Source organism: Notolepis coatsorum, assembly GCF_963971535.1.
Source record: "Notolepis coatsorum genome assembly, chromosome: 15".
NCBI lineage: Eukaryota > Metazoa > Chordata > Actinopteri > Aulopiformes > Paralepididae > Notolepis > Notolepis coatsorum.
Window position 1 is genome coordinate 11,872,578 of NC_140179.1, and position 12,997 is coordinate 11,885,574.

Sequence of the window (12,997 nt, forward strand, 5' to 3'; positions counted from 1 at the left end):
CAGTCATCTCCCGCCTCGACTACTGCAACGCACTGCTTGCTGGTCTACTGACCACCGCCACCAAGCCTCTTCAACTCATTCAGAACGCAGCGGCCCGCCTGATCTCAAACCTACCAAAGTCGGCCCATGTTACCCCACTCCTTAGGGACCTGCACTGGCTCCCCATTGCCACACAAATCCACTTCAAGACCCTCGACCTGGCATATCGTGCGGCGAAGGGAACCGCTCCCGCCTACCTCGGGTCAATGGTCTCTAACTACACACCCTCAAGACCCCTACGCTCTGCATCTTCTGGCCGCCTCAGACCCACTCCTAAACGAGCTCCGGGAGGGTCATCAAGGAGAAGTCCTTGCTCCACAGCCGAAACCCGACCAATCTTTCGCCGTCGACTAAAGACACACTTCTTCAATAAAATAAAATTATAAAAAAAACTAACCTTCTTACCGTCCTCTACCTTCATGCACTCTTCCTAATATACTAACATACACTTGACACTGCAGCACTCAAAGTTTGAACACTTTGAGGTTACTCAGCTGATAAGAGTTGTGCCCTTCCCGCTGACTTGTCGCTTTGGATCAAAGCGTTCAGCTAAGTGACAAAATGTAAATGATTAAACCATTTCCGGGGGCCAAGCTTCCTGCGTCGGCTGAGGCTCTCGTCTTTTCAACACGCCTCAGTGCCATGTCCCTTCGTTGTTTTAATGGATCGGAGTCATAAAATAACAGTTTTGCATAATTATGTGCTCCTAGCAGCTCCCACTGTCTGAAGCGGAGTGTTTAGCCCTGCTGGCCTGGACATGAATATACATCACTGTCTGAAGCTGAGTGTTCAGCCGCCTGGACATGAATATACATCACTGTCTGAAGCTGAGTGTTTAGCCTCTGCCTGGACATGAATATACATCACTGTCTGAAGCTGAGTGTTTAGCCCTGCTGCCTGGACATGAATATACATCACTGTCTGAAGCCGGGTGTTTAGCCCTGCTGTCTGGACATGAATATACATCACTGTCTGAAGCTGAGTGTTTAGCCTGGACATGAATATACATCACTGTCTGAAGCTGAGTGTTTAGCCTCTGCCTGGACATGAATATACATCACTGTCTGAAGCTGAGTGTTTAGCCCTGCTGCCTGGACATGAATATACATCACTGTCTGAAGCTGAGTGTTTAGCCTGGACATGAATATACATCACTGTCTGAAGCTGAGTGTTTAGCCCTGCTGCCTGGACATGAATATACATCACTGTCTGAAGCTGAGTGTTTAGCCCTGCTGCCTGGACATGAATATACATCACTGTCTGAAGCCGGGTGTTTAGCCCTGCCTGGACATGAATATACATCACTGTCTGAAGCTGAGTGTTTAGCCCTGCTGCCTGGACATGAATATACATCACTGTCTGAAGCTGAGTGTTTAGCCTGGACATGAATATACATCACTGTCTGAAGCTGAGTGTTTAGCCTGGACATGAATATACATCACTGTCTGAAGCTGAGTGTTTAGCCCTGCTGCCTGGACATGAATATACATCACTGTCTGAAGCTGAGTGTTTAGCCTGGACATGAATATACATCACTGTCTGAAGCTGAGTGTTTAGCCCTGCTGCCTGGACATGAATATACATCACTGTCTGAAGCTGAGTGTTTAGCCCTGCTGTCTGGACATGAATATACATCACTGTCTGAAGCTGAGTGTTTAGCCCTGCTGCCTGGACATGAATATACATCACTGTCTGAAGCTGAGTGTTTAGCCCTGCTGCCCTGGACATGAATATACATCACTGTCTGAAGCTGAGTGTTTAGCCCTGCTGCCTGGACATGAATATACATCACTGTCTGAAGCTGAGTGTTTAGCCCTGCTGCCTGGACATGAATATACATCACTGTCTGAAGCTGAGTGTTCAGCTGCCTGGACATGAATATACATCACTGTCTGAAGCTGAGTGTTTAGCCCTGCTGCCCTGGACATGAATATACATCACTGTCTGAAGCTGAGTGTTCAGCCGCCTGGACATGAATATACATCACTGTCTGAAGCTGAGTGTTTAGCCCTGCTGCCTGGACATGAATATACATCACTGTCTGAAGCTGAGTGTTTAGCCCTGCTGCCTGGACATGAATATACATCACTGTCTGAAGCTGAGTGTTTAGCCCTGCTGCCTGGACATGAATATACATCACTGTCTGAAGCTGAGTGTTTAGCCCTGCTGCCTGGACATGAATATACATCACGTCAGACTTAACGTTTCACTGCAGAACAGCTTCTTCCCGAGAGCTGAACTGAACAATCACCCCCGGGCGGCTACGTGGCGTAGTGGGCAAGGCGCTCGCCACGAATGCGGAGACGCTGGGCTCGCCTGTTCGAGCCCAGCGCTCCACATTTGCTTTCAGTTTAGCTGGTCGTTCATACTAATACACATTGGCCGTATTAGGGGGTGGGAAACTGATGGGTGGGGGTCGGGCGGTGTGGACAGCGACTCCTACAGGTCGGTTGGTGCGCCTGCGCAGTAGAATCAGGAAGTATCGGGGGCAGCGTGAGCCTCCCACGCGTTACTCCTCGCCACTGAGAGATCGAGCTGCGCAGGTGAAAAGATGCGACTGCTGTTACCTCAAGTACCGGAGGGGACTTGTGCTATGTATGACTTAGTCCACATTGCAGCCGGCTTGTGGGAGGCAAGAAACAACGTTCGTGACAGGGGAGGGTTGAATTGGATGATACGAAATTGGGATGGGAGAAAAATATAGAAAATGGGAGAAAAAGTGGATAAAAAAAAATCACCCAGGGGAGCTCCAGTAGCTCACCACGTACCGCGAGTGCTATTTCAGCGCCGTGGACAACCGCGCTTGCACGGATCTGGGGCTGAGCGCGTTCGAATCCCGGACGGCAGCCGTGCCTTTCCCAGAGTGTCTACCCCCCCATCTGAACCCTTTCAGCCTGCTTCTGTCGGTCGAACTTGACCAAGTATGAATGAGAAGAAAAAGCGATAAACGCTAAAAGAACCAGGTGACTGGTCAAAGTTTAAAAAAAAAAAAAAAAAAAAAAAAAAAATCACCCCCCCCTATTGCCACCACATCTACATCGCTATAATACTTGCATGTGCAATATGACAGATGTTGGGATGCTTTTTTTTTTAAACCTTTTTAATGTTCCTGTAAATAAGTGCATAATGTAGCAGAGCGTATGTGTGAGTGGGTACATGAATGTGTGGTGTGTCAGTGAGTGGGTACAACAAATGTATGTATGGTAGTGTGTCTATGGGTACATCATGGATGTGTTGTGTGGTAGAGTGTGTATGTAGGTATCGTTATTTCAGGTGCTGCACAAACTAATTTCGTTGCACTGTATTGTGCAATGACAATAGATCGTTCTACTTCAACAACCGAGTTAGTCGATCACGTTCACTTCACACACAGACACACAGAAATGCTTTCACACATGACGATACACACCAGGAAGACGATGAAATCCAGCAGCAGAACGACGGGCACGCCTCCGAAGCTGACCCCCTTGAGGACGGTGCTCTGGGTGGTGCTGAAGCAGCTGCTGTTGTCCAGGGGGGGGTGGGCAGAGGGTGTGGAGACGTTGGGGTGGGCAGAGGAGGGTGTGGAGACGTTGTTAGCCAGCAGGATCTGCTGCTCCCATCCCAGGCCAGACATCACTGGAGAGCAGCGGGGAGACACACAGATCAGATCGCACAGTGAGCAGGGGTGTAAAGTACTTGAGTAATAGTACTTTGTTACAATACTCAAGTACTGTTTTGGGGGATTTGTACTTTACTCGAGTATTATTAGGTTTGTATACTTGTACTTTGACTCAATTTACATTTCAGAGAACAAAAACACACTTTTTACTCCTTACATTTAAAATGCAGACCTACTACAAAGTACAAATCTCGCAGGTCCAACCATTTTAATTAGTATATTTGTTTCTCTGGCCGAACTAACGTTAACGTTATTAACACTTTCTATGCCACTCACGAGTTTTCTCGGAATTATTAAGATCTCGTTGAAAGCCACTCACGAGATTTCTCGGATTTTTTTTTTTTTTAGCGATCTGAAAACATATTGCATCACGCGAGCCTACCCTAGTATACCCGAGTGCCGCCGGCGATCAGATGTGGATCAGATTATGTCATCTCCCAGATGACATAAGGGATTTTGGAATGGACTCAATGAAAATGGATGGGGAAAAAAATCCTGTACTCCACATTTTCCAGTCCACCCATGCAGCCGGAGTACCAGAGTTCATTCAGGGGGCTCTGAGCCCCGCGGCATCATGTGTGCTACTGTATCACGTTGGATCTATACACTTATCGATTTTTTCGAATGGTGATCAGGAATTGGAATATACCAGTAACAGTTGGATACCATCTGATGTCAGGTAAGGAATCTATGTTATCAGTGTTAGGATAATCAGACTAATTTTGATGAAGATATAAGCTGTTTTGTGAAATGTCCTCTATCGGTTTTACTGAAAAAATCCAAGAGGAAATGAACACGGCGATTATCCGTGCGCGGCTCGAATGGGCGTGCGTGTACGTATAATATTGATCATCTAGCGTTTATTTGAAAACGATTCATAAATAGGCCGACAAATATCAACGTTCTGGAATATTCCAGTAAAAGACGATTATCATAGAATGCCCCAGAATGGACTGTTTTTTACCTCAAAACGGGTGCTTTTCAAAATGCTCTCAAACGGAAATGAAGCGATAAAAAACCAATCTTCCTTGACAGCACTGACTGGAAAAGGATTCTTTGATAAGCGACGGGCAGATTAGACACATAGCCATAATTTAAAACATAGATTAGGCGATATTAACGATAACATTGGCGCCGATGGTGGCATTCAAGCGCTAACTCTGGCGCCACCTCGTGGCATAGAAAGTGTTCCTGCGGCTGCACTTTATTTAAAAAAAAAAAAACAGCCAATTAAATCCCCATCAATGGAAAATGAACCCGCCCATACCCATGCTGATTGGTCCTTGTGCAAGACTAGAAAGTGGGATATTTGATTAAACACCTGCTATCAGAAGAATAGACAGTTAGAAAAAAAGTTTAAACTTTTTAGTACTTAACACTTTAAGTGCCGAAAACGTGTTTAGGCGTCTTTCCTAGCCATGCTAAAGTTGCCGAGGACGCCCTAACTCGTCTTTAATATCAATATTTCAAAAATCTGTGATCGGAATCATATTTCCCCTCTGCAGCCTTCACACACAGTTCTGAGCTCCTCTCAATCCTCTAGCGGTTCAAGAGCGCCATCTGGTGGCCCATCGGCAGAAGCGCCAAACAGGAAGTCATGTGGATGAAGTGGTGATCACCCATATTACTTCCGGGCACTCGCTATAGTTCCCGGGACTCGAGCTCAACACAATACATAGCGATCCGTTGCCAATAACTCGATAAACAACATGATTTGGACGTATATACTATTATACAACCTGGAAATGGACCGGGTATTTCGACATCCCATAATGGAAAACTGTCTACCCCACGCTGATCGCCCAACGGCCCGCGGAGACTGGGGTGAGTTTTAGCGTGTAGTATTACCGTGTTCGACACTAACTGCTATGATGAACATTTGACCCACATTAGATGAATGGTATAACGTTGCCCACGGAATTATAAACGATCCCCCGCCCATCCGGTCATCATCAGATGATACGTAGAAACTTCTAGAAGCACGTCCATTTGAAATTTTTCATCTGGCACCGATCGCTTACCAAACTGTATTTGATCATCAATATAATGCATTTGGGGCTATAAATCACGTTCTGGAGAAAGCTGCAGAAAGAGATGAAAACATACTTATACTTTAGATCATATTTTAGTATGAATATGTGAATGAAAAAGTTTAACGTTCATACACCCTGAACAATACATATAGGACATTGAATGGGCCATAATAATGGCAATCTAGCAATAGAATTTAAAAAGTTATAGCCCTGCAAAGAAGGGGAACTTCTCCATAGACAAATAGAGCTGGCTAGGGATGGTATATCATGAATTTAACCTTAGGCAATCAAAGTGTTAAGTACATTTAAAAGTATAAACTTTTTTACTTTTACTCAAGTGTGTTTTTAGCCAGATACTCTGACTAAAGATTTTGAGACGGTACCCATACTTTCTATGTACTTTTTACACCCCTGACTATGAGCAGGGTTGGCTTCAGCTAACAGCGGCTGAAACGACCCATGGATTTCTGGAGTTGGGCGTCCAATTTTGACTCGTAACTACTGGAGTCGAGCGGAATCGACTCTTTGCCTCCCGCCATTCAAAACGGCCGCATATTGGCTGTTTTGGCAATAGAGCCGCTTCTGACATAATAAATCATTGAAGCGTTCAAAAAGGGCTCCTACTTGTAACAAGCCTCGTTATCGGGACATCTTATTTCAGGAACAACTCTGCTAATGTTAGGCTATGTTCATCAGGTTAGCCATGGATTTGTAGTGAAATGTAAGATTTGTAGGTTCTAAGAGTCGATTTTACTGCACTTTGGACTCTTGACCAGAGAGGAATCGACTCTCCATCACTGGTTCAGTTAGCCGGAGCCATTATGAAACCGGTTAATAGTTGGGTTTCATTGGGAAAATCCCCAAACAAATCCTCTTATCAAATAGTTTCACCCTCTCTCTTCAACAACCCCCCACAACCTCAAACCACAAAGCCCAATCTTTCAATATTACGTTATTTGTAATTCTGTTGATCTACTTACAACATTGGTGAATACATATTTTGTCACTGTAATAACTAAGAAATGGCTCATGATCCCTACTTTAGTCACAGTTTAGCTCCTAGCACTGAAACTGGTATTATTCAACTTAACCTACATACTTTATTATGCATAATAAAAGCTGGTGGTGAAAATGAATGAAACAAAATGTCAACAAAAATGTGTCCTCGTCGCCACACACCTCTCTTGAAACAGAGAGGTGTTACTGTATTAACAACAACCACCTAGTGATCTGATTAGCGATACACCATGATCTGGCTATATGTACTAACATTAGTCCTGGTAACAAAATATGTATGCCATCACCGTATGTATATTTCTCTCCCACCCCCTCCTAATGTACAGTCTCCTCCCCACCATATCCATATGTATATACTCTCTGTCAGGATCTATGGGTAACAGACAGTACTGTATATTTGCATATCGTATATGTCACAAATGTAACAGTACTATATACCTGTATGTCATGTATGTCCCTATGCCATAAATGTCATGATGTCATCATGTATGTTGTGTATGTCATAAATGTCACTATGAATTGAAAATGGGGAACCCTGATGTAAACAAGACTTGTCTTTCTCTGGTCTACATCCCCTAACAATTGTGTGTATTGAGCCGTACTGTATTGTACCCATTCTGCAATCTGTTAATACAGTTTTCATTCATTCATGTTGGTCAGATGGGGATCAGCAGACAGACATTGGGTAATATTGCATGCAGTTTTCTGTGCGGTGTGTTGTACTGTACACACAGACAGTAGTCTAACTGTCTGACAGCTAGCGGTGGGCTGTTTTGACAAGAGGACGGTTCACAACAACCCGAAAAACTAAGTGGACGCACCCATAATAGCGGATAATTAGTACGATAATTAGTACGATAATACGATATAGCTACCGACGTTAAACCATCATCACATGCAGGACAACATGTGCCACCTCTCTGTCCTGCCAGGCTGCCACGTATAACGTTATTAGGCCTATATCAAAACAACAACAACAACAACAACAACTAACAGGATGGTAAAAGTGGAATTCAGCGTGTGTGTATGAATGTGTTGGGGTCGAGGAGGGAACGGACGTACCTGTTGTTAATTTGTGTTAAAGAAAAGAAAAGCTCTTCTGCTCCTCCGGTCTCTGTGTGTTGTTGATGTCGGTCTTCATGTTCCTCCACATCCGCGCCTGCGCAGACCGTCGCTGCTGCTGCTGCTGCTGTGTGGATTAATGACCAAGGGATAACCCCCCCCCACCCCCACCCCTCCTAATGTACAGTCTCCCCAGTATATATTCTCTGTTAGGAACTAATACTATGGGTACTGTATATTTGCATCGTATATGTCACAAATGTAACAGTACTATATACCTGTATGTCATGTATGTCCCTATGCCATAAATGTCATGATGTCATTGTCATGTATGTTGTTGTGTATGTCATAAATGTCACTATGAATTGAAAATGGGGGACCCTGATGTAAACAAGACGAAAGTCTTTCTCTGGTCTGCATCCCCTTAACAATTCTGTGTATTGAGCCGTACTGTATTGTACCCATTCTGCAATCTGTTAAATAAAGTTTTCATTCATTCATTCATTCATTCATTCATTCATTCATTCATTCATTCATTCATTCATTCATTTCACGGATAGCCTACATTCCACGCAACGATCAACAAATGAGCCATAATTATTTAAAACACATTTGTATTCATTATAATTTAATTTGATTTCAAACCTTTGTTTAAACTCAACTAAGGTCTCCCTCATTTACAGTCACGTCTAGTGTACATGTACACAGCAAAAAAAATACATAATAATAATAAAATGTATTTGTATAGCACCTGTCATACAAGAATTGCAGCTCAAAGTGCTTCATCGCAGCAGTAAAAAAGACATAGGCATAAAATTAGCACAACATTGGCTAATCAAGAGCATATAAAATCACACAGCATATAAAATCATGACAATAAAACAACAAGCCGAGGCAAAAAGCAAGGATAACAAATAGATTAAAACAAGTACAACTTGATTGACATAATAAGTAGGTGAGGAGTATTTAAGGAGATGATATACCGCAGTGTAATGACATTAAGTTACATATCCCTCCCCTTTCCCTATACGCAATATAAAAAGCCAAATTGTTCCAGAAAAATAGAATGAAACCAACTACTTGGCTGTTATCTCCGTTCAACACGGATTAATGACATTTAATGACATGTCGTCAGCTTGTGACTGCAACTTGTTCCTGTTTGCGGACGACTCAGCCCTGCTGGTCTCTGACAAGAACAAATTACAGGTTGAAAAAACCCTCAGCTCAGAACTAAGCAAAATCTGCATATGGCTCGCTGATAACAAACTATCATTACACATGGGCAAAACAGAGTCCATTCTCTTCGGTTCAAATAACAAACTCAGCAAGACCGACGGCTTCTCAGTTACAGTGGGTGACAATATTGTCACAAGGAAAGAAGATATTACCTACCTGGGTTCCATCCTAGAGGCAAATCTTTCCTGTGACAAAATGGCATCCAATGTAATAAAAAAAGTCAACCAACGAACTCGTTTCTTGTACCGGATCTCCTCACTGGTAAACAAGAATACTCTGAAGACTCTAGCAGGAGCACTCATTCAAGGGTACTACGACTATGCTTGCACCTCATGGTACCAAAGCACCTCAAAGGCGCTAAAAACAAAATTACAAACATCTCAAAACAAACTGGTCAGACTACTGCTTGACCTTACTCCTAGAACCCACCTCACCCCTGCCCACTTTGACAACCTAGGATGGCTTAGAGTAGACGACAGAGTACAGCAACTTGCAATGGGCCTGGTCTACAAGATACACTACACGACCAAGGTACCCATGTACATGACTAAATACTTCCCAAAGGTCAGTGAATACCACGATCACAACACCAGAGGGAGCTCCACAAATCATGTTAAACCCAGATTCGGCTCAAACAAGGGACTAAACACGTTTCGCAATTATGCCACATCAATGTGGAACGCCCTACCCAAAGCTGTAAAGGAATGTGAATCACTACCCACTTTCAAAAACACTCTCAAAAAACACCTAAGGGAGACTGCAACTCGAAACTGGCCCCTGTAAATGTCCGAACACAACCCCCGCCAACACCCCCCCCCCCCCACTCCTACCCCCCCCCCCCCCCCCCCCCCCCCAACCACCTCCAATGTACAGTCCCACCCCCACCTACCCAATCCAATGTACAGTTTCTACGCCTAATGTATATACTCTTTTCTTTCTGGACTCTTTTTGCATCACAAATACAGTACTGTAATTGCAAATCTGGTATGTCATAAATGTATAGATGTAGCAGTACTGTCTATCTGTATGTCATGTATGTCATATATGTTACGATGAATTGGAAATGGGGGACCCTGGTGGAAACAAGACGAAAGTCTTTCTCTGGTCTGCATCCCCTTAACAATTGTATGTATTGAGCTGTACTGCACTGTACCCATTCTGCAATCTGTTAATAAAGTTTTCATTCATTCATTCATTCAACACATCACAAAAACAGTCACCAAGGAGGACGTGATACATCCATCGATAGCCAGCTGAGGGAGCCCTTTCTGCATTTGTTTTTGCAAATTGAGAAATCTGAAACGTTGCTATCTTTCTGGTTGAAGGCTGGACCCTGAAAAGACACTTTCATGAGATAGGGTTAATAATACACTTTTTCCAAATAAAATGACGACTATTCTATGAGATATCGTGCAATTTCAATGATCAAGACATGGCTGTGTTAATGTTCAAATGGCTTACTTTTGTTGTTCTTGGAAAGAGTATTGTAATGTCCTAGGTCTAGTCCTTGCCAACAGTGACTGTAGCAGATTTATGTAATGTAACAGGTTGTTATTATATCAAAGGTAATTATTAACCCTTTCACTACCACACTACAGAAGGTTAACCTTTCACTACCACACTACAGAAGGTTAACCTTTCACTACCAGTTAACCTTTCACTACCACACTACAGAAGGTTAACCTTTCACTACCACACTACAGAAGGTTAACCTTTCACTACCACACTACAGAAGGTTAACCTTTCACTACCACACTACAGAAGGTTAACCTTTCACTACCACACTACAGAAGGTTAACCTTTCACTACCACAATGCATGTAGTTATAGTGTGTGATAACCCCCATCATTCTGTCACTAGAATGGTAGCAGTGCAACTGGTAGGTGTAGGTTGTTTTCCCCTCCCTATAGACGTGACACAAACATTTCACTTGCCCTGCACCATCTAGCTCTCTTTAGTAATATTCTCATGGCATCATTATAAGCTACTTGAGAGAGAGAGAGAGAGAGAGAGAGAGAGAGAGAGAGAGAGAGAGAGAGAGAGAGAGAGAGAGAGAGAGAGAGAGAGAGAGAGAGAGAGAGAGAGAGAGAGCGAGAGAGAGAGAGAGAGAGAGAGAGAGAGAGAGAGAGAGAGAGAGAGAGAGAGAGAGAGAGAGAGAGAGAGAGAGTCAATAATGTAAATATGTGATGTGAGGTTTGGCAGATTACTGATATGACTTTTATAACAGATAACAGATGAAAGATAAAACCATATAACTCTGCTTTCTGTTTTGGTTGTGTTCTGACTGCATTCCAAAGTACACAGCCAGTAAGGGGTGTAATGTGTATTATACTAGATCAGGGCTATTCAACTAAATTGTTCAGGGGGCCACATTGTCAGAAACCCAAGGGGCCAGGGGCCGGACTGCCACGGCGCCTCCCCGTGCTATGAATATATGTACACTTGACACAACACGCAACCACATTTTCACAACTTTTATTTAACTACATTGCAAAAGTAGTATACTTTAAAAAAAAAGTGCTTCATTTATGTGCCACATCTGCAACATCTCCTGCAGAAAGTGCTTCATTTATGACTGTGCAACAACTGCAACATCTCCTCTTCAACATTTCAATATAAAAATAAAATAAAAAACTAAAAAGTGCATGATGTGCATCTGAACATTCTAACATCAACACTTGAACAAAAAAACACATTTATAGTGCAGCTGAGCTTATGAAAAAGTGCTTCATGTCTGTGCAACAACAGCAAATCACAGCATCTTATTAGCACTTATTGTCCACTCTTAACTCTCAAACATCAGGGGGGTGGGGGGCAGACAGGCCTAGCCTACATACACACAGGGGTGTAGCTCCAGATTCTGGGCCCCATGAAAGAATGTATTTGTAGGCCCCCAGTGAATGCGAGCGTGCGTAAGCGCGCAAGCGGAATTTTGTTTGGCCATTTTTTTATTGATGAAAACGCATAATATGGTTTTTACCTATACATTCGGATCAGCAGTTCAGCACCTGCACTGTTGGTGGGTGAGCCTAGTAAAGGATGTCGCATTGCGTTCATCTTCAATGAATGGACCAATGCAATAGTCTACCAAAGCCCCCCCTCTCTCTCTATATACACACACACACACACACACACACACACACACACACACACACACACACACACACACACACACACACACACACACACACACACACACACACACACACACACACACACACACACACACACACACACACACACACACACACACACACACACACACACACACACACACACACACATAGTATCAATGAGAGCATCAATAATACATGTGAGTGAAAAAAAAAAAAATGTTGGGCCCCCCCCCCAGCCCTTGGAATCATCCTAAGCTACCCCCCCCAGCTACGCCCCTGCATACACACATCTAATGAGAGCGATTGCACTTATTTGACTGGGCAATGGCAGAGAAAGAGGGTTCATAGGAAGTGAGGGCTACCCGCAAACAGTGATGCAAATGCTCATTTGTCAAGGGGCACGGTTGCTTGTTTTAATGGCATTCATGTGAGAGAAACTGGATTCACAGGTGTATGTTGAGCCAAACATTGTTAGCACAGATATTGCCAGCGTTTTTATTTTGGGGAATGTCTTGACATGAATACACTTTATCCAAAATGTTGTGGTGGATTCATTCTCAAGTGCCTGCTTCAGAGCAGATGATGCTTGCATGTCAATTATTTCAAGTTGCAGGAGACCTTCATCAATGTGAAGTGATGCAAGGAACTCTTGTCCTTTTGTGGAAATAGCAGCTACATTGGCAAATGGGTTGCTCACAAAATGCATCAATTCTCTGGACATGTCAAATTCATCAAATCGACTTGCAAAGTTTTCCCTCAATTTATCAATGAAATCTGTCATTAATTGAGTGACTTTTGGCTAAATTGTGCGTGTTAACGTTGACATGAAAAAA

At 43.4% G+C, this 12,997-nt stretch overlaps 1 protein-coding gene across 1 annotated transcript in view; it reads right to left on the bottom strand.

Moving 5' to 3' along the window:
- tmem63a (transmembrane protein 63A) overlaps positions 1-7,896 on the bottom strand; it is a 78,204-nt gene extending 70,308 nt beyond the window's left edge. The window contains exons 1-2 of the mRNA XM_084330594.1: positions 7,813-7,896; positions 3,449-3,657 (exon numbers count right to left, since the gene is read on the bottom strand). Coding sequence (XP_084186720.1) covers positions 3,449-3,655 — 207 coding nt within the window. The 5' untranslated portion in view covers positions 3,656-3,657; positions 7,813-7,896. The remainder of the gene's footprint in view (positions 1-3,448; positions 3,658-7,812) is intronic.
- Between the last annotated feature and the right edge of the window lie 5,101 nt (positions 7,897-12,997).